Raw genomic sequence first — 23,533 nt, forward strand, 5'->3', positions numbered from 1 at the left:
CATAAATGTAGAAATATTTTATTCTAATTTAAGGTTAATTAAAAATGTGGAACTCTTCCCATCAAAATTTAGAATTGGTCAGTTTTAAGTACACCTTGAATAGCTTGGCTAAAGTAATAACTCAGCAGTTAAGGAAATATCCAAATATTTTAATGTTCCCACACTTATTTACACCTACAAGGTATGCTTTAAAGTTATTTCATAAAGTTAGAGATCAAGAAGTCTACATGACAGCTCTTTTTTGCTCTGTTTAATTAACTTTTGCCTAGGTAGTCTGATGATTTAGATTATCCCAGGGAAGAATTTTGAAAGAACAAAATAAATTCATGACTAATTTTGACCTTTCAACAAAGTTGAGTGGATGACTTAATTAATTTAGCTGAATTAAACTCCTATCATTACTTTCACTGAGGCTGATCATATTTAGGGGGAAAAAAATTCTAAGCTTGATATTTCTCCTATAAGTCACCCAGAAGCAGCTATTCGGATATGGTAGTCTTAGATGTATGAGCACAATGGAGCATGAGTGGGATTCAAATTTTTAACAACCGGTTCTGTGGCCGTGGCTTGGTGGTCATGTTATTGGCTGGGCGTGGCCAACTCAATATCACTCACATCGAGGCACGCATCTCCTCGCCTGGCCTCTCATGACTGTGGGGATGCTGCAACAGTCGTAAGTGTGAAAAACAGTCATAAGTAACTTTTTTCAGTGCCATTGTAACTTTGAATGGTCACTCTGCACAAGCAAAGTACCAGCAAAGGAGGGGAAAAAAACTCCAGAGAGGTTCCTGAGACAGGAACTCTAGTCCTGCCAAGAATGTAATAAGGGTTAATGGAGAGGCAGTTTCTGTAAGCAACACCAGAATGTTTCCTTCCTGCCTTCCTTACAGGATTAGGCCAGTAATTTCTTCTAACAACCGGTTCTCCGAACTGCTTAGAATGTTAACAGCCGGTTCTAGCGAATAGGTGTGAACTGGTAGAATCCCACCCCTGCAATGGAGCCTAGAAATTGGGTTGTAAGTTGTTGCAGTTGTAAGTCAAGACACCACTGTCACCAGAGTCAATTTTACAAACATTTTTATGGTGATCATAAAGTGAGTCACCGCAATTGTTAAGCAAGCCATGTGATTGTTAAGGGAATCATGTGATTAAATCCAACATATCCAATGGGCATATTTTGCTGTTTTTTCAAATTGTGGTTACGTGACAATGGGGGCAGCAGTCATACCTCGAAGGATGGGTCATAAATAGTTTTTTAAAAGTCCATCATAACTTCAGTCATTAAGTGACTGTCATAAGTTGAGGACTATCTGTAAACTACTGCAATTTTTGTGTGCTCTCTATTCATAGCTCAAAATTAGCTCCTAACAACCTGGGGGAGAATGAGTGGATTGATTTTTACACATTTCAGACATGGCTCAAAGCATGTTCCCTAACATTTGTCTGCCACACACCCGTCTGACCAGTTTGCATTTCCTGTTGTGAAATGGACCTCGCTCCATTCCCAGAAAATCTGAATAGTTTCTTGTCCTCTAGAGTGGGTGCAGCTCTGCTGGGGAGAAATTATATCACCCTATCAGTGACATGGTGGTCAAGGAGGCTGAAGTGAGTGAAAGACAAAAAGATTCTTGGGATGATTTGAAGATATTGTAGTACAAATAGCAGTATGGCAGACCACCTATTGAGATTGTGTGGAGGTGTGGATAAGGAGGTAGGGATACTTGCTTTGTTCAATATTATCGTACAGTAATGATTACCGAAACATTTTCTATGTTTCCAGTATTACTATGTACATTCATATGAAATATATACAATACTGTGCATGCTTCAAAAATGATTCAGAAGGTGTGCCTCAGAATGCATAGAAATGATCTTCCACTACCTTATTAAAGCAGCCACAACTTTTTTCAGGCTTCTGAATCTTTTCAGGATCTGGACAAGGATGTGTCTGGTGGGTGGAAGAGCCAGTTTGATGTAGTGGTTAAAGCACCAGGGTAAAAACCAGAGGCTATGAGTTCTAGTCCTGCCTTAAATACCATGTTTCTCATATAATAAGGCCGGGTCTTATTTTTTTTTGAGCCCTGAAAAAATGGCTAGGCCGTCTTTTCAGGGGTGACTTAATTCCCCCCACTTGTATCTGCGGGCGGGCGGCGATGGCTTGGGGTCAACGCAGGCAGCACCATATCCGAGTGTGCAACAGAAGTGCTTCCTAACGGCAAGCCCCCCCTGCCACCCCCCCATTTCACATGTTTTAATATAGGCCTTAATTTGGGGGGAGGGGCTTAATTTCATTTCATGCCTATAAAACGTGCTGGGACTTCCTATTGGGGGAGGCTGTATGGTTGGAGAAACAGGGTAGAAAGCCAGTCGGATGACCTTGAGCCAAGCACTCTCTCTCAACCCTAGAAAGAAAGCAATAACAAATCACTTCTAAAACCTGCCAAGAAAAACTTTAGAGTCCAGGCAGTCATCAACGTTGACTTAAAGCACAGAACACAACAAACATTCAATAAGTGAATGTTTCAATGTGTGGGGAGGAAGAAGAATTTTTAAAACATCTCAGCCAAAATATTTACTATTTTCTTCATATGAAATACGATTTCTTTTTGAAGCTAAAGGAGAGAGTATCTTTTGGACTACAATGTGGCAACTCCAACATGATGGTCACCTGCTACCAGAGGTCTCCAAATTTGGCAGCTTTAAGACTTGTGGACTTCAACTGCCAGAATTCTCCAGCCAGCATAGCTTTAATGTTGCCAAGTTTGGGGACCCCTGCCTTATAAGTTCCACAGTAACTATCAATCTCCAGAGAACAGCAGATTGGGAAAGGATAGAGTGTAAATAAGACATACTTTCTTTTGAGAAAGCTCCTCCCCTACCCTCTCTTACTGTTGTTTACTTATGTTGGATTTAAAAATATTGCAATCCCAAGTAAATATTTATTTATTAGATTCATGCCCTGCTGTATTCTCAGTAGCTTAAAAGAAAAAAGTGAAGTGACAGTTTGAACAACTATACAGAATACCAACATAAGTGATAAACAGAATGAAATAATAGAAGTGGGGAAAGCCATTGATTTAGCCAGATCATGAAAATACTTTCTGGAATAAAGGGCAGTAGTCATGGGCTGAGTTTGTTTTCCAATGGGATACCATTTCAAAGCAGTAACACTGGCACAGAGAAGCTGTTCCATCAGGTCTTTGCCTGATGTGGAATCATTAATGACTATTCCCTGTAAGATCTGATATGTGGGTCAATATACCGGTAGATAGAAGAAGTGAATACCCAGGAGCCAAGTTATGAAGGGTTTAATGGGTCAATACAGGCTCTTTAAATTATACTTATTTGGTAACTGGTACAAGGCTTACAGAATTGTGTGTGTGTTTTTTTTAAGTGATCCCCAACCAGGAGTCTGTAAGAAAGAAAGGCCAGTTATAGTTTCGGAATATTCTTCAACAGCCCCATGTAAAGTGTATGACTGTAATCCAGTCAGGTGACAATGAGGGCACAAATCAATATTACTATGTTTTGTTACATCAAGACAGGGCACAAATGAAAACCCAGCCAAAGCCAGCCAAAGATCTCCTGGATTTAGTCTTCAAATCAAATATATTTTTCTCAGATAAGAGTTATGTTAAGTTGTTGGGGCACAGTGGCTAGAATGCAGGAGTTTGATCTTGACCCGCTCAAGATTGACACAGCCTTCCATTCAGAGGTGGTCTTCAGCAGGTTCTGACCAGTTCTGGAGAACCGGTAGCAGAAATTTTGAGTATTTCAGAGAACCAGCAATTGCCACCTCTGACTGGAGATTTTACAGTATCCTTCCCCTTCACCGGTTCTAGAGAACCGGTAATTAAAAAATTTAAATCCCACCACTGCTCCTTCCAAGGTTATAAAATGAGGATCCATATTGTTGGGGGCCATATGTTGACTCTGTAAACTGTTCAGAGAGTGCTGTAAAGCACTATGAAAAGATATATAAATCTAAGTGCTATTCCTATTGCTATTAGTATTGAACAAAATTGTGTTATTGGGTAAACTGAAGTTCCACTGATTTCAATTTAGGACCTAATGCAAGTTTTCTTAACCTCAATTTTGTGTATTGAACAATGATGATTGCTCAATGGTAATGTATAATTTGCATTGTGCTGTGAAGATGATGTTATTAACCTTATCAAATGAAGAGGTAATTTGATTTGTCTTGGAAAAAGTACTTCACCTCGCTTCACTGTCTTATTTTAGCCTTCTCCCGAATTTAGTTTTGGAGAGGGGGAATGAAGCAAAAAAAAAAAAAAAGAGCAAAGTAATGCAACATGGCTGTTCTGTGCTTTTGACCTAAGACATCAGCCTCAGGAGGATGCTATGTTTGAACCCTTGTTAAGGCAAAGCTTACCCTGAAGATCTGCCCAGCTCAATTTTGGAGACTAGGAGCTACCCCTGTCTAGACTAGGAACCCTGACTCAAATAACTGAATCTCTGTCTCATTTGGGTGGGTGTGCGCATGCGCGCGTACGCGCGCATGCGCATGCGCACACGTACACCCACACACCCACACACCCACCCACACACACAGAGTTGTTTTGAGGATATGTAAATCAGGAGCAGAATATGTCTACTGCCCTGAGCTCTTCAGGATAGATGACTTTTAAAATTGTTATAAATATAGAAAGGGTTTGCCTTGTTGATCTTTTGGATGCATACCCTGGTAGTGGAGCAGGAGAAACCCTATGCCTGTTCCTCCTGTCAGTCATTAAAACTGAAGCTCCTGCTTGTATTCTCTGCCTGCACCATAATAGCAGCAAGGATTAAAATGCCAGGCATTGTCCTTGCCAGACTATAGAATTGTGTTCTCATAACTTCTTCTCTAAAAATATATGGATGAACAGGTGCAAGAAAAGCTCATAGGTGTCAGGAAGGGCGGTGAAATCCATTTATTTCAGAAACAAGAGAGGGGAAAGTTAACAAAGGCCATCTCCCTCAGTCATTACTGGGGGTTTCCTTGGTTTTTGTATAGATTTGAGATAAAATAATGGGTTGCTCCATTTCTGACTATCTTAGTCTCTGTGCAATTTTTTAATCACAGTTCTTGTTCACTTTTATCAGTCATGGCTATATATTTGCCTTACATGTGATCAGGCTGATCAGCCACAATGTGTGCTACTATATTCTGTCCAAATCTGACACTTAGTGAAATGTCCATCTGAAGATAATTTTGCAACGACAACAATAGCATTCTCAGTTGGTAAGATCTTTCCTCTGTGATGGCCATAGGTCCTCCTTTATAGCCCTTTCTTTGAAGATATTCTGTGTTTCAAAGCTGGCCAATTTCTTCCCCACTATCATTGGGGTGTACTACATTTCCATTTAAAATTATCCTAACTATTTTTAAATTTATGTTGATGCATATGAATAAAAGTGTACAAATATTAGGCAAGTTGTTGCCCTCTATTTCCCTGTCCTTGCATGGCATTTTCTTTGTGGTAGCTAAATCTAACTGGCCATTGTACTCCACTTTTTAAAAATTTAACTTTATCCCTCTCAAGCACCTTGTTTAAGCTGCTACGTTGGCGGAAATGTAGGAAAGGCAGTCCAGAGGGGAAACAAAATTCCTTCTTAATTTTGAACTCTTCCAAATGTCCTACACCTAAGCCATGCTGTATGGATTTATTATTTTCAGGGAGTCTTCCTAATTCATACAATACCCACATGTGGGGCTATTAGATGGAGATGAATTGGTAGGGTTATGAGCCAGTTCAATCTGGTTTGTGTGAATATATGTTCAATATTTGTGGTTCTTCCTGAGAGACATCATGCTGGACTGTTGCACTGAGCCTTGTATCTATTCTTGGCAGCCAGTGCCTCAACTACTTGATCAAATACATACTTGCCTGCATGCATACATGCATATATACTTCTTATAGGAGGAGGATGCCTTGCACCCTACACTTTGGAATAATTATGCTTTTATTAAGTTGCAAAAGACTTTTTAGTTAAACATGCAATAGATGAAGGAATAGCCATGTATGTATGTATATATTAAATCATAGTTATTTTCTGTGCCTGGGAATGACAAGGGTGAAAGAAAATAGGAGCAGAACTGATAAATTACCATCAAAGCTACCTATTGCCTAATTTCAAAAACATTATTAGACCTTAAACTCAACCACACACGTATTCCTCTGGCCCCATTACCTAATTAAAAAAAAACATTAATAGGCCTTGACTTCAATCACATATGCATTGTGCTGGCCCCACTCTCTCTCTCTTTAGTTCCGCTGAATATGAGGAAGTGTGTAGGCTGCTTATGTTTTCCATAATAGTCTCATAAGTAATTTGAAGTTCTATCTACTGTTATGGCTCAAAGAGAAAAACTGGGTCAAGAAATGCAGGGCAAGGATCAGCTCCTGATCCGGCTGATATTGTACCAGAACAAAAGAAGCTGCAATATTACAGCTAGAACTCTTTGATTTTTAAATCTTGCACTATCCACCATGGCTGGTGTATTTCTGGATTATCCTCTGCTTGACCCTTCTTCTTTGATGATGATGCTGGAAACTACCTGGATTTGAGAACTCGGGCCTCTAAAAGCACGTACTTAATCACTGAATGATAGTATTATCCAGAACTGTTTTCCAAGGTCTGAAATGCTAATGAATCACCAGATTTTGGTTCTGTTACAATCCACCTAAATTCAAGCTGGATCCATGCCAGCATCATGATTCTGTTCTTGGCTTGCTAGATGCTTTGTTTCACTGCTTTTGGCTTTATTTTCCAGCCCTTCCCAATTCAACCAAAATAACAAGAACAGTAACAATATGTTAGCTCTGATAAGAAGACTTGGAGGCATGAATAGAAATAAGTATGCAATTTCACCACAGCTTCATTGAATGCGTCCAACTGAATATATATACATACACACACACACACACACACACACAACATTCAGTTGCACACACACACACACACACACACACATTTCTTGGATGTATATTCTTCCAAGAGTATTGGAAAAGTAATGGACAAGGTGCACATGTGTGCAATTTACAAGGACTAGATAGTAAGGGTGTATTGTCAGTGGGTAGACATTTCACAGTATGGAAGCAGGCATACCAGAAGGGTATTTGTCTCAGTTCTATTTTTACTAACCAGTTGTAGTCAAGCTTCAATTTATTACTCCCATCCTTTTGTCTGTCGTTCACAGTCTGAGCCTTTCCATTCTCCAGCCATCATCTCTCTCCTGCCTGGACTGCACTAGGGTAAGATGCTTGATCAAAGACTTAGCCACGATATAATCGTGTGCTAAAGGAACTGTGATGATTTAGGTTCAAGCAGGGAAAAATAATTATAACTTCATTACTTTATTTTGATCAGGCCAAATAAGAAGATCAGCTGGCTGAACAGGATCTCAGTGGGGTAGTTACTCATGTGACTTCTTTTGCATGATAAAACAATTATATTTGCCAGGCCAGCCACAGGGAAACTGAGATGCTTTTCTTCTAATCATTATTTAATATCTGATATGCATAAAATAGACAGATTAGTGAGGAGCTTAGGGGCAGTTTCAGCTGTGATTCATTAGATCTCAAGAGAAGTGTTTATGAAAAGCCCTTGGGAGCAGATGTGAATAATTAGATCATATATAATTACAATACAAATATATGAAGCAAGCCCCCTTGAGAATTGGCATGCCTAAACATCCATTTTCTCCCACACAAAATTCCAGTTGCTATTCAGCAGGGAAATGCTACAAAGACTTATTTTCTGTATCAGATTACTATGAGCCCATTTTTGCTTGTCTTTGCCTTATGTGCTGGGTTGTCTTCTCAATGTTTTGTAGGTTTCTTGCATTTTCTTAACTTCATAATGATGGTCAAACAAATGTACTATTTTCCCAAGCAGATTAAGGAAAACTAAGCTCCAAGGTAATTTACCTAAGCAGAAATATTGTAGGATCTGACAAATTTATTTCTGAATGTTTTCGGTAGCACACATAAAAAATAAAAACCCTACTTTTAAAGAATAAGAATACTCTGTTTAGAATACTCTGTTTAGAATCATTTTTTAGATTTCATATACTTGACATAAGCATCATAGAAAAGAAATTTCCAATGATGGCCTGCAAAATAATCAATATACAAGTGAGAAATTTGCATCTGTTAAAAACGAAAACGTCTATTTTGAATTATAGATATAGTTTTCAGCTTTTACATTTGTTATTGGAAAATGCTGAAATATTTGAAGCTAATATGAATGAATTGTATTGAAAATATAAGAAAATCACACTATTTAACTTTAAGGCTCTTTGCTGGAGATAGGATTTGAAGGCAGAAACCATAGGATGAGATCTATTTATCAAATTATTCAAATGACAAATGTCTGTACAGAGCTTGAAAAAAGCCATCCAAGCACTTTACAATGTAATAGTATCTTACTGTGTTTGAGACAAGTATTATTTTTAAATCTCTTGATAAATATCCCATTCATTACTGTGGAGTCTTCAGGGATTCAGGCTCCAGGAGTCTGGAGGCTAGTGTCCGAGGTCTCTACATTTGAGGGCTTTAATATTGCCCAGTACTTTCTGTAGCCATAACACAAGACTGGCAACAGAGAAGGTAGTACAATAAGGATAGGGCAGGCAGAGAAGGCAGACACTTGGGGTCTCCTTGTCACTCATCCCCTACCCCCTTGCCCCGCCCCTTTAACAAATTTCATTGCGTGAGGTACAGTGATCATAGCCAGGGGGCAAAAATCTAGTTAGCTAGGAGATGTGGGAAATGCTCACTATTGTTGGATGGTAGCAAAGATATTTTTGCAGTTCAAAGATGTTAAGCCTACTGCCGCCGCACCCCCCCCAAAAAAAATGATGTTCAGAAGGGTCTTGAAGGCAAAGTTTGAAAGCAAGAAGTCGATAGAGAAGGAGAAATACTTTGAGGACTGAGGAGATCAGAAGCAACTCTGAGAGCTTGCTTATGTTTGCTGCTGTGAGTAAGGCAGCAGTGGCAATAAGTAGCCATGGGATTCTTTTCCTTCCATTCTTCTGTCACTTCTCATCACAGGGGTGGGACTTGGCTTCGGAGCTGTCTCATCATTGGGGGATCTATCTGAGTGTTAAGCTCTACTTATTTTCCTGTGTCTAGTCCTGTGCTTGTTCCTCAGAAGTAAAACCATGGAATTCACTTTGGCTTTTCTACACTTGGTGTTCAGAGCTATTGCCTGAAGTTATAACCAAGAGGTGAGCTGCACTTACATTCACATCCGGTTCTCTGGTGATCACAACTAAGGGTTCACCCAAACCTGCGCAACCATGCAGCAGCCCACCACTAGTTATAACCTACTTCCAAGTTTATATATATGAGATTCAGTGGCTTTATTTCTAAGTGAATCCACACAGAGAATATCCATAAGTTGGGAATGGAAATATTTTCATTTATTATATTGTAGATGCATACACAGAATGGTTCACATAACTGCACTTCAATTTATTATGGATCATCTTTTTTATTTTAAACATATTTGATTTTATCCAGGAATAACAATAAAATAACCCATTGCTGTTCATTGTCATAAGAATTATTTTTAGCTGGAATTTACCACTCCGTTAGAGTTGCCATCCTCTCCCTGGGGAGAAAAACATATCAAGGTATCCTTGCTGGGAAATACTATTATTCAGTCTCACTTTTCTAGCCTCTTGGAATCTTGGGATAAAGAAATATAAAACAAATACAGCAAAGAATAAACGGGGGCTTCTTATATTATGCATCATTGTTTGCATTCATTTTTAAATGCTGGGATTGTTTCATTCCTTGTAACACATTGCTTTATTGTGATTTGTAGGCACAACATTTGTTTCCACAATGCCTGAAATGTGAGTAAATATTTTATTTTCTCCATTGGCTGAGATATTTTTCATTCACACATGGTTCAGATTCATCTTCTGAATTTGACCTCAGAATAAGTGCATTATGAGATACGATACTCTGAATAGAACTAGGCTTGCTATGAATTTGTTGTGGAAAAATCTCAAACTGTGTTGTTCCTCCATTTACCTTCTATGTGAAATAGATAAATGAGATACTTAACATTGCAATATAGGTTTCCCCACTTTTCCTCCATCTCACTCTCTGCCTACACGTTGAGAACAGAACTTGATAAAGAGCTGCTGTTTTCCAAGATCCAGGTCATTTCTTGGATACAGTTTAAATCTTATACCAAGTGTGAATGTCTACTCAAAAGTTAGTTCCTTTTAAGTTAAATGGGATTTTCTTCCAAACTGGTGATTGTAGGACAATTTTAACATGGTTCCTTGTATAAACAATAACTCTTGAACTAGTGTTTACACATGTAGCAACTTCTAGGTTTAGTATTGATATGAGAAATTTGACATTCAGATTTAACTTTTAAATGAAAAAAGATCTCTAGATTAGAAACTCATTCATTGATTCTTGATGGTTTTTGCTTTTGGCAAGCTTTACATATGAAAATTAAAAGTGGTGAATTTTCAAATACATATTTCTCAGCAGTGCACAAAGATTTTGTTATAAAAAAGCTAAAGTGGAAAGAAATTTTTTCCAAACAGTTTAGTTTAACACTGAATATTGGTGATGAAATTATAAATCATCCACCAACATTCCAATAAACATTACTGGCTGAAAATAGATGCTGAATTCTGTTGATTATTACCAATATTTACAGGCAGACCAGATCATTTTGAGGTTAAAAACATTTTAGTTAGGTTTATAAAACAGTTCTGCAAAACAATCACTAGATGGCAGAAAAAAAACCTCAATGATTTTGCAATGCAGCAATGCATTCCATAAATGATTAGGCTGAGGAGCTGATAAGAATATTTTTTTACCTGGGGATAGCTATCCTTTTGTTTAAGGAATGTAATTACCCCATTCTCAAAATCTGGCAACTCACCAGTCAATTATTCAAATATGAATCCACTTGTAGATGTAATAAGTGTGAAAATAATTCTTATTGTCTGAGTCTAAGCTTCAGTATTATATAAATGTTTCCATTTTATGGAAAGTTTATAGGAATATGCAGCAGTGACAGATACATAAAATTGTACTGAAATCTTAAACAACATTTTTAGTCAGATTCTGGTTGTGTTCACCCACCATTCTTAACAAATATATTACAAAACTAGCAGCCTCATTTCCCTGAAATACTGAGCTTGCTTAATTTTAAATGAGCATCTTGTGTGTTTGACTGTATTATGCAAACCCAGGAAATGTATTTTTTTAGTAAACAGAGAAAACATATTGTCTGAATGGAGACTCTTTTCTTAGCCCACGTAATTGGATTACATGGTTAGGTTAGAAGGTTAGGGCAAACTTTGTTATCCTGCTGCTCTCCAGAAGTTTTGGATCTGTAGAATTATCGACTATCTTGCCTTGGATTTTGAAAATTGTAATTCAAGACATGAGGAGAGCACATGTTTCAGGATGGCTAAGTTAAAGAACTGTAGCAGAATGAGATCATTGTGATTATTAGTAACAGAGGCTTATGACTTTTAAGGAGAGATTTTAACAAGGCTAATAGCTATAGCAATAGCACTTAGACTTATATACCACTTCACAGTGCTTTACAGTCCTCTCTAAGCAGTTTACAAAGTCAGCATATTGCCCCCAACAATCTGGGTCCTCATTTTACCCACCTTGGAAGGATGGAAGGCTGAGCCAATTTTGAACCTGGTGACATTCGAACTGCCAATTTGCAGCTAACCAGCCAGCAGTCAGCAGAAGTAACTTGCAGTACTGCACTCTAACCACTGCGCCACTGCAGTTCATCATAATAGTACAGCTAATAAGACAACACCAGATAGGAAATCCATCCTGATCAATACAGATCTGCAATAGGATGGAAGAATAATCTTAAAGAACAGGAGGGAAAGCCTCAGCCAAAGCAGGAATGGAATTTGAGAAAGCATGCTAGATTTGACTCCACCCAGTTCTATTTAATATTTTGTTTATCAATTATATTTATTTATCACCCATCTCATGATTCACGTGACTCTGACATAAAGTAAGGGAGGATGGGAGGCACATTCATATTTGTTACTTAACCCTATAATAAAAATAGTTTTAGTATTCATAACTTTGGAATTCAAGTCTGGTCTACCTTAAAAGGCAGACAGAATCACTATGGAGTTTAGCCTGATAAAATGTTCTCACTCACTCATATTTTCAGTATCATGAACAGAGTATTACATTTCATATATTCATTCTGTTCTTTCCACTTTTTTCCCCTCTTTCTTCCTTCTCCCAAATGAATTTCTATAGAGAGGTAAGTACAGTTCCCGGATTTGTTTTTCTTAACATTTGCTGGTATGAATATATGATTATCACTGTGTTGTTGAAATGGTGCCCTTGATTTCATTTATTTTTGTTCTTTAGAGGAAGCCCAAGATCTCAGCTTCACGCAAACTCCTTCTAAAGGTGAGTCATGAAGATGCAAGTTATCATGCATTAATTAAAGCGAGATACTCTTGCATGGAACTGTACAGAACAAATTATTCTATGTAAATTTGGGACAACCTTATCTGCTGCTCATTTGGAGGCAGAAGGTTGGAGAACTGGATGAATGCTTCTGCCTTGTGCATTATACACAGGAGTTCTTCATAAACCAGCTGATATTTCAGATCCATAGTGAAAAAGGTACAAAGTTATCTTTCAAATGTTTCTCTAATTTTTTTTTCTAGAGTTTGATGCTGGCTAAAGCCAAAGAACAATGGGAACAAGAACAAGTGGACAAACAAGGAGAGAAGGAGAGATATTTGGCAGAAAGGATAGCACCTTTGCATACTAGTGGGCTTTCTTACTCCCAACTCCAGGTACATTCTTGGTTTAGGGAATGGAGTGGATGCCTAAGTGGACATGTTGAGTTAGACAGAATTCTAAGGAGCTGTATTAGAAAGTTTAATTTGGAACTCCTGTTCAATGCCATCTTTCCCTTCCCAGAAGGTAGAATAATACATATATCATCAGGGTTTTTAAATGTTTTTAAAAATCCTACCTTTATTATATTTTTATAAATTTATACATATAAATAAAGGTGGCAAACATACATAAGGCTCTTTCTTCCTCCAATTTGTCCCACAACAACCACCTTGTGGGGTCAGTTGGACGCAAGGAGAGTGATTGGCCCAGATGCATCAAAAAACTATTTGGGAGAAAATTATCCAAAAATGTCACTTTGAAGATTAGATAAATAAGAATGTTTGACTAACGTTTGATAGATTTATCATCACCACAATCTCAAGATTCTCATATTAGTAGGGCAAAATAGTGTAGTCACTTCTGTGCTATCATGCAATAGCAGTACTAAAACAAGAGTTAAATAGTGTAGTCACTTCTGTGCTATCATGCAATAGCAGTACTAAACTAAGAGTTAAAAGAGGATATATATTATTGTGACATCTGCATTATTTCCATATTTAGATTGATTTATTAAAATATTTACATACCACAACTGAAATAGAAATTTTTAAACTTGAATCACACAGATGGCTGTCTTATTTAAAGTAAACCCCAGATGATTATGGGTAGCTTCCACCAGAATGGCTCTCATGACTTTCCCAAATGTCATGCTTTCCCACCATTTCATTATTTTTAGGTTGTAAGACACAATGGTGCTTAATACTTCAATGTTACATTTTTCTTTCTGAATATAATCTGTAGGTTCTGCACAGCTATGTAATACTATATGTATGTATGTATGTATATATATAGGCATGTATGTATGTATGTATGTATGTATGTATGTATGTATGTATGTATTAAATGTGTCCTAAATTGCCACAAAGAGTAAAGTTACTTTTAGAGTTTGATCATCCATGAAGAATGTAATATATCTACAGTATCCGTGGAGTCTTTTGAGGTCACTGAACAGGATGGCTACCACAAATATCTGATATCAAATGCTGCTGATGTAAGATCTTTTCAGTTCTGAAGTTCTGATCAAAAGAATATCGGGACCGACAATGCCTAGTATTGGAACAATACCTAACCAATGTATCTGATCCCAGTGAAATATCAGTTAGAAATAACCTGATCCAAGGCTTAGAGAAAATATCCCGTAACATTTTCCTCTTTTAAATTACACAGGATCTGTGCAGGGAGCTTCATGAGAAGATAGACATTGTGGATGAAGAGAGATATGACATCGAGGCAAAGTGTAACCATAACACACGGGAGGTAAGAAGATGGAGAATAGTTCTTATTTAAATTCTCAGATAAAAAGAATATATTAATACAAAAAACAGTAAAATATCATTGTCCATAAGAAAATGTTCGATACAGATAAGGTAATAACTTTGTGGCAATCTTAAAGATCATGAATTAGTTTATTCATTTTTTTTCTAAACTGGATTCTGGACCTTTGTTTCTGACTGCTGGCATATGATAGCCAGAATGGAGCATTTCCTTGTGTTAAATTGTAAATAGGAACATTGAACATCTCCAGGATCTTCCATAAAAGCACTGGATTATTATTCCAGGCCAATGTTCTGTATAACCTTATATGTTTTCTTGCTTTAGTAGAGATTCTAATTTTCCCTTTATCAGTGGAATGAATAAAATGTGTGCAAACTGAAAGCAAGGGAACTGAGATTTATAAATCAAGGCTCCTGTGGCAGTTTTTCAGAGGCTACCAAATATTTATTTATATTATTTATATTCTACCTTTTTTATTTTCATAAATAACTCAAGGCAGCTAGCATGCCTAACACAGAATGCAGAATACCTTTTAGTGCAAGAAACCTTTCAAAGCATTTCTTCTTGTAACTTAGCAAGCGGGCTGGACTTGCACTACCTTTTTCCTGGGAAAGAGCAAAGCTTTTTTTTCTCCTGAGACCTCTTAGGATATATGACCACCTCTATTGCCTCTTCTGCAGATTAAAGACTTGAAATTGAAGGTGCTTGACCTTAGGGGAAAATTCAAGCGTCCTCCCTTGCGCCGTGTCCGCGTATCCGCAGATGCCATGCTTAGAGCTCTGCTTGGCTCGAAGCACAAAGTATCCATGGACCTGAGAGCCAACCTCAAGTCTGTCAAGAAAGAGGATACAGAAAAGGTTGGTGCCTGGGAATCCCACATACTGTATTGTATATCATGTCTTCCCAGTGTCCCGTGTATTTGTGTTTCTTTGATGTCGCCGTGAAGAAACATGTTCTTAGGTTTTTGCTTGATTAATGTTTTTCCATAGAGCCTCCCGATAGCGAGATGGCTGACATATAAATTTAATCATAGAGAAATAAGTAGATGTTCCCTACCTTTAATAGTTTTTAAATGAACATTCTTAGATCGAGGATTATAGAATGTGCTATAGAACAGGAACTAAAATTAAGACAGCTTCTCCCATGAAGGAGGAGGATTGTGAAAATGGTTGGAGAGCCCACTCATTAAAGTAAAATTGTTAAGTTTATCCATATGATTTGCAATTCTCTACGCACTGCTAATAGCAGCCAGGATTTCAGCATGGAAGAAAAACACTGTATTTTATTGCATCTTCTAGACTGGAATTTTCTTGGTATTACAAGTAGTCCTCAATTTACAACCAGTTGTTTAATGACTACTCAAAGTTACAATGGCACTGACCAATCCTTGCACTTATGACCATCACAGCATCCCCACAGTTATGTGATCAAAATTGGGCTGCTTGGCAAGTGGCATATATTTAGAATAATTCTGCATCCCTGAGTCATATGATCACCATTTGCAACTTTGTCAGCCAGCAAAGTCAATGGAGGAAGCCAGATTCACTTAATGGCTACATAATTTATTTAACAACTGCAGTGATTCATTTAACAACCATGAAAAAAGTTGTAAAGCCAGGCATGACTCACATAACAATCACCTTGTTTAGCAATTGAAATTCTGACTCCAGCTGTGGTCATAAATCAAGGATTACCTGTAATGGGCATTTGTAGATAAGAAACAACTGAACTTGGTACTTGATGAAAAAATAAAGAAAAAGCATATGGGCCACTGTAATACCTATAACTCTTAAAGATGACAATAAAAAATTCAAACAAGCCAAAAATTAAGAAATACTGTACTGTACTATCAAGTGAATTAAACAAAGAGTAATCAGACCTACAGATAGGTTTTACCAAAGATTGTGAGCTACGCATAGGAGCAAGTGATGACGTGAAAGTTTGCAAATACCATTCTGGGATGCTAGTCACTCAATACACAGAAAACATTTTCAGCAGCCTATCATGAATAACGTAATGCGACTAGAGATCAATAGTTTCTATTTATTATACTGATTTCCTTGAATGAAAAGTCAGTGCTTAGACCTGTATATGTGAATCTGTCCATGCTTTTCCAACATCAACAATTAATAGAGAATATTTCATACTAAGGAAATGCACACAGCCAGTTTGCAAGGCTGTTGATGAAGAAAATAACAGGTTTAATGATCCAACCCTTTTTCTTTATTACACAGTCACTCAGATCTGAAAAATGTTAGCATGTGGTAAATTCCAGACAGAGCTAGCCTGGACACAGGCATATATTCCAGTGATTAAACAGTAGAGTTTAGATTTAAATTAGAAGATGCTTTGATTCTCTCCTTTAAATCTTGGTTAGTATATTAATCTTTTCTCCCTAAAAAAGACTGCTTTTTTTAAAATAACAATTTTAATGTGGGGTGCTTATTGAAGAGTTTATTGGTGCTCAAGCTGTCTAGATTCTATTTTCTGCATATACTAATGTATGCCAGGAAACCCTTATGGAACCTTCCTATATTAGCTATGTTTATAAATGTTTAGCCACATGACCTTACTGACACCCATATAACATATTCCTCACCTTTCTCTTCATATGGCATATGCAGAGTAGATATCTTCACCTGTACTTGTACAAATTAGCCCTTTGTTTAAGTTCCTCCTCAAATAAGGATTAACTTCTTGGTTTCCTTCACAGGAACGCCCAGTAGAAGTTGGTGACTGGCGTAAGAATGTGGAGGCCATGTCAGGAATGGAAGGCAGGAAGAAGATGTTTGATGCTGCCAAATCACCAACAGGACAATGAGAAGTATATACCTTTTTGCCCAACAGCATCCTTTTAAAATATTTTATCAGCATTGTTAAAGATCCCAAACTCAAAGGGGTTATGGTGCCTGATTAATATTTCCAATGTCAAGATCTTGGATACAACTGCTTTAATGACCAATTCAGTATAAAATAGTAGGCACTAATCAACCTTATCTACTTATCTGAAGTAGTTCTTTGGACAAAATATTTTATGCCCAGGCAGCAATTGAGTGAGATTGGTTGGCCTTAAAAATCTAAGCAGAATCACACTTGAGAACTCACCAAGAAATACTAACACAGGCCAGACTTGAAAATAAAAAACAAATCATCCCCAAAACAGTGGCAAATTACTTCTCTGTTGATGCCGATAATACTATAGGAATGTTTCCCTGAAGTTATTATGAATCAGAGTTACTTGAAGAAGACTTTATTTATCTCATATTGGATTTTCTATTAGGTGCATTGTGGTTTTGTACTTAATTTAAAAAGAATGATAATCTCAGAACTTTAGAAATAAGAGGGATACTATCATGCCATCTGAGCATGAAGTTAGAACTTAGAACTTCATTAGAACTTTGACTTGCTGGTTCAGTTATGGGCATTCCAATTATGGCATAATGGCCAAATGTCAGAGACAACAGCATACAAATATTTACTTTGTGAAATATTTACTTTGTCTTGGGCATAAAGCTGTACTCTTGTTTATGTAATGCTAGAAACAACGAGCCAAATCTTAACCAAATCTAACAGGGCAAAGTAATATTTCTTTTTTATTTCTAGTCCTAACTCTAGCCATTTCCCCAAATAATCTACTGTAATTTCTAATTGCAAAATTAGAAATGCAGTTCACTGCTATGCACCTTTCCTTAGAGATATACAAAATGGAGAAGTCAGCCCTTGCAAATCTTCTCTTTCTTTTTTTTGCAGAGTAAAACTATCTATTGGCAAGCTCCTTAGTGTTCACTACAAGGCTAAATAATTGTTCATTGGTTTGGACAAGGGAAAGTTGTAACTTTACAAACTTAAGCCTGATTGTAATGCTGACCTTTTCTAATTTATCCAATGACTTAAATGTGAATAGCTGATTTTGTGGAATGGTATAATAAAAATACAAGTCAGTTTATTCTTGGGAAGATACAGTGAAGCATTACATATGGGGTAATTAAAAAAACATACCTTTTGTTAATTTCTGACTGCTTTCCTACTGTCTGGTCCTTGCTGGTTTCAAATGATAAAGATTGCATGCATCTTGCATGTTCATTGTTTTCTGCATTGCTGTACAATCTGGTTGCAGCTATTTATTCTGATGTCTCAATTAATGTGCATTCATGTATTTTATGGTGTAACAGTTATAGCATAGCACAAGACTAGCAATAACAGAGGCTTGTAGAAAATTGTGTGTTACCAGATCCATTGCAGAAACTAGCGCTCTCTATTATGAATATTGCTCATGGTTCCTAACTCTTAATTTCAACCATGGATATCTTTTTGTTTTTGTTATTTAACTTCAGTCCTTATTTACCGTAGTCATAGTTTGACTATGACAGCATGTGGTGGTTTTTTTAGCCCAGATGTACTATTGTAGATGTTTTCCCTTAGAGTCCTGTAATGTAATTAACTATTATTCTGCATTTTCTATTTCAGGTCATCTTTCTTTCACAGAAAAATGAAGTGCCCTTCCATAGTGCCTAAGCGCATCACTTTTTTTTTTCTTGGTGCTTCCTTTGTCTCACCATTTTTCTGCATTATCTACTGCCCCACAGCAATTTTGGGTAATATGGAAGATTTTATTACAGGTAGTCTTTGACTTACATTCATTTAGACGTTAGAATGACACTGAAAAAGGTGACTTAGGACTATTTTTTACACTTATGACTGTTGTAGCATCCCTGTGATCATGTGATCAAAATTCAGATGCTTGGCAACTGGCATGTATTTATGACAGTTGCAGTGTCCCAGGGTTATGTGATCCCTTTTTGCAATCTTCTGACAAGCAATGGGGAAGCCAGATTCACTTAACAACTGTGTTAGTAACATAACAACTGCAGTGATTCATTTAACAACCATAGCAAAAAAAAGTTGTAAAACAAGGCAAAACTCACTCAACAACTATCTTGCTTAGCAATATAAATTTTGGGCTTGATTTTGGGCAAAACCTATTGGTCATAAGTTTAGGACTACCTGTACTGCAATTCATGCCACCACATCCTGATTCATGCCATCAGGCCAACTGGAACACTTGCCTTCTTGCTAGCACATGTCCACACAATGATTATTGTCACAATTTGTCAGTACGGTACCATCTCTGCCCTACAGAAAAGATGTCGATTCTGAGTTGATGGCATTTGAAATGCAGAAAGAAAGCTGGTGCTTTGTCTGACATCATCTCAGATCAGATCTTTGCTCAGGAGATGACATCACTTACGGACTGAAATGCAGCCCAGACTGTAGCTGCAGAGGCTTTAGTGCCTGCTCTATTCAGCAAGAAAAGATTTCAACCTGTTCCATGAAATACAGCTTGGGATAGGTGACTATACTTTCTCTGTATTCCATTAAAGAAAAACAAAATGAGTAGCATCAAGAACAAATATGCAGATTCTGTGTTTCTTTGGATTTTCCAAATGAGGGTGTGTGGAGTGATATGAAGTTTAATTGTGGTGGAGGTTCATGGCCTGTATGTAATCCATTGTTAGTTCCACATCGCCAGTTCTCATAGCAGTTTAGTAAAATCAATTGGGTTTGGTTTAGCTCTATACTTCATGCTGCAGTTGGCATTTCTATTAGACATATAAGAAACAATATTTCTGCCAAGTCATACACAATATTTTCTGGCCCATTAAGATTTTTCCCACCTGAATAATATGGTCTAGAATATATAGTATATTAAGTGGGCAGGCCTATCAAGTAGATAGAGCTATCAAATAAAATATGTAGTTATCCTGCTTCTCTGTGACTGTGGACTTGACAATAGAATTTCCTGATGTTTTACTGGCATCTGTGGCTGGTCTGCTAAAACAAGAGGACCAGTCAGAAGCCAGCTTGAACAATCAGGATCCAACAGCACCAAAATTACCAGTTAGGATTGGGCACAAACAAAGAACCAGTCTGAGATTAGCCTTTACTGGCTTGCACCGAAAACAAACCAGTTTGGCTTGTTTTCAGGTCACTTGGTTTTAAAGACAGCAGCCCAGTCAGTCCCTATTCAGTTTTTATTTATTTATTTGATTTGTCAATCGCTTACAAGATAATAGGTATAAGTATAAACATAGTTATGAATACATGAAATGGATACATATAAGAAAAATAAAAAGAAACAATAGGACAGGGACGGTAGGCACGTCGGTGCACTTATGCACACCCCCTACAGACCGGAAAGGGGTGAGGTCAATAGTAGACAAACAGTTGCTTGTTGTCTATGATTGCTTTTGAAGATGCCAGCCATGGTTGCTGATGAAATGCCTGGAAACTTAGACCATGGTCATTAAATCCCGAAATTCAGTATTGCTCCTCCAAAATAATCTTTTCCCCCTAAATTGAAGTTTAGCAACTAGTTATATACCTGTGGCAGCCAGCTTGTGAATGGGCTAGCTTTCTTCTGCAGCCAATTTGCAAGAGAAGCCATAGCAGCTTCTCCAAATACCAAATAGTGTCTACCAGGAACTGGGTATGGCTAGTCTAGTGAAGAGAAGGACCAGGGGAGACTTGATAGCAGTCTTCCAATATTTGAGGGGCTGCCACAGGGAGGAAGGGGTCAAGCTATTTTCTAAAGCGCCTGTAGGCCAGACAAGGAATAATGGATGGAAACTGAACAAGGAGAGATTTAACCTGGAAATAAGGAGAAACTTTCTGACAGGGAGAACAATCAACCAATGGAACAGCTTGCCCTTAGATGTTGTGGGAGTGCCATCAGTTGAGACCTTCAAGAAGAGATTGGACTGCCATTTGTCAGAAATGGTGTAGGGTCTCCTGCTTGGGTGGGGGGGTTGGACTAGATGACCTACAAGGTCCCTTCCAACTCTGATTATCTGTTATCTGTTATCCTAAAAAACATTCAGATCCAAAGTCTGGTTTTCTTTGCAAAGTTCATTTCGAATTGATATGCATTGTAAAGAATTGAGTAAATGTAATTCCAGATGTTACCAGTTGATGGCATTACCACATAGGTTCTGTACGCTGAATTATTATAGTTGCTGGAACAAAATTCCTGTAACATTTTGTTTATTGCAAAGTCAATGCAGCAACAGCACATCTTCAAATGGTGCTGGTGACATCTTTTGTTAGAAAAAGTTTTGCTCATCCGGCAATCCAGGACAAAACATTACAAGGCTTCCTTTGAGGGCCAGTCTCATTACCATGTACTACAAATCTTATCATCTAGAACAGGGATGTCAAACTGGAGGCCCATAGGCCAGATGTCTCATGCATAAGCTATGCCCACTCCAGCTCTGCGAATGGAAAAAATGTTATGTGACAGCAATGTGATGTGGCGAGTTTGACACCTGTGATCAAGAGGGTACTAATTGACATTTCATACAAAATAAAAAAGGAGAAACAAATCTGTATGCTCAAGCATTTCTAGTTTTGTTGCACTACCCATTGGGACTTTTAACTTAAGGAAACTTACACAGAAATTCTCCTTCATTTTATTTGTACAATAACCACTCTCTGAAGAAGTTAAACTGAGAAGGAGAATTACTGTATACAGTAATTACTATATACAGTAATTAGTAATAACTCCCCTTTCCAACACCTCAAACTCTTGATCTTAATCAATTTGGGTAGGATCATAATTTTCTTTAACACTGAACAACAAATTTAATGAAAAAGTAACCTAGTTTCCCCTGAGGCATAACAAAACTATCTTGACAATTTTTAAAATCAGCTTTATGGGGATGGGATAAGTGGAAGAAGAACTTTTGGACAAGGGATTGAGGGATAATTATGAAAGAATTTTGTTCTCCTCCACCTACAATTAGAGCCAAAGGGAGAAAAAGATTAAAAAACCAAATCACATTGCCTATTTTTGGGGGGTCTAGCCAAAAAAATACCAGGTGAATACAAGGGTGTTTTTTTGTTTTTTTAAAGAGGCTCCTGCCAAAATGACAGAGCACTTCATTTTTCCAGTGATGCCACTACTTTTTAAAATTTGGAATTGACTGCTTTTAATAGTGGGTTTCCTTGAAAATAAGACTGAGTCTTATTATAAGACTTTCCTTGAAAGACTATATAAGACTATTTTCCTTGAAAATAAGACTGAGTCTTATTTTCTTTTGGGCCCCAAAATAAGCACTAGGGTATATTTTCAGTGGTTGTCTTATTTTTTTTCTTCCATGTATGGGAGGCCCACTTCTTCTGCTTGCTCATGGGAGGGCAGGAAGCTGCATGGTGTACCAGTACCACCACCATGAGGTGCGGGGGGTGGAGCTGCCCCACATGCCTCATACTGGCTTATTTCAGGGCCCTCCACAGCCAAGCCATCCATGCCCAAACACCTGCCTCACCTCGTGGCTGTGGCACCAGCACACCACTTGGCCTCCTGCTCCTTTGCGGCCACAGGCAAGCAGAAGTGGTCCAGCAGCCATATGGGTGCCTGCTGCACATGCTGGCAGTGCTGCCACCGTGAGCCAAGTATCAGGGCATGGATGGCCTGGCTGTGGGGACCCTGAGATAATCCAATGCTGGGCATGTGGGGTAGCTCCACCACCATCGTGGCACCATGAGAACCAGATGGAATGGGCAGGTGGCCAGCTGCACAGGCTCTTAAGTAGGGCTTATTTTGAGGGGTAGGGATTATATTAGGCACACACGCAAAACATGCTAGGGCTTATTTTCAGGATAGGTCTTATTTTTAGGGAAACAGGGATAGCTCTCAAATGAATCAACAGAATAACTAAATCTGATTTAAACTTATTTTTTAAATCTAAAAAAATTATATGGCCACTCATTTTATGTACATCCTGGGTGATTTACAAGGACATAATAACACATGAAATATCTATAAACCCTGATCTGAAACAAGTTCTGGTGCCCCCAAACAAAACTTCCTATACATGAACATTCATCTTTGCCCAATGCTTGCAGGAAGAGCCAGTCCCTTATGGACTTTTGGAAGGTAAGGAGGATGGGGGCCTGCCAGATCTTCAGGATAGTGTATTCCAGTGGGCAGGAGCAGCTTCAGAGGTGAGCTTCCAAGATTCTTCCAGAAATAATTTAGGGAATGACTTGAAGTGCACCCACTTTATCTGACTTTAAAGATCACAACCAGTACTCTGAATTGCACCTGGAAAGAAACTGGGAGCCAGCTCTGCTCACATAATACTAGCATAACATGATGAACTCTGGTATATAATAAAATGAAAACTACAACTGGCCCAGTTTTGAAGACCTGGGCCAGTTGTACTTTTCATTTTATTATATCTGGGTGAAGACATTGTTTAAGTCAGGGGTGTCCAACCTTGGCAACTTTAAGACTTGTGGACTTCAACTCCCAG

The 23,533-nt window shown here is 37.9% G+C and overlaps 1 protein-coding gene and 1 long non-coding RNA gene across 2 annotated transcripts; one reads left to right on the forward strand and one right to left on the reverse strand.

Moving 5' to 3' along the window:
• The first annotated feature begins 12,404 nt into the window (after positions 1–12,404).
• Positions 12,405–19,630, forward strand: TNNI1 (troponin I1, slow skeletal type). Its single transcript, XM_026712976.2, has 6 exons — positions 12,405–12,443; positions 12,707–12,838; positions 14,112–14,201; positions 14,900–15,076; positions 16,933–17,043; positions 18,687–19,630. Exons 2-5 carry the CDS (start codon positions 12,713–12,715, stop codon positions 17,038–17,040), a joined length of 501 nt encoding a protein of 166 aa, XP_026568761.2. The 5' UTR covers positions 12,405–12,443; positions 12,707–12,712; the 3' UTR covers positions 17,041–17,043; positions 18,687–19,630.
• On the reverse strand, positions 18,960–21,599 carry LOC148126073 (uncharacterized). The gene is made up of 2 exons (XR_015743357.1): positions 21,290–21,599; positions 18,960–21,232 (listed from the first exon to the last, which is right to left on the reverse strand). It is a non-coding gene; the product is annotated as an uncharacterized LOC148126073 (long non-coding RNA).
• Between the last annotated feature and the right edge of the window lie 1,934 nt (positions 21,600–23,533).

The sequence above is a fragment of the Pseudonaja textilis genome, chromosome 3, assembly GCF_049901715.1.
Source record: "Pseudonaja textilis isolate UNSWEBS1 chromosome 3, rPseTex1.2, whole genome shotgun sequence".
NCBI classification, from domain to species: Eukaryota; Metazoa; Chordata; class Lepidosauria; order Squamata; family Elapidae; genus Pseudonaja; species Pseudonaja textilis.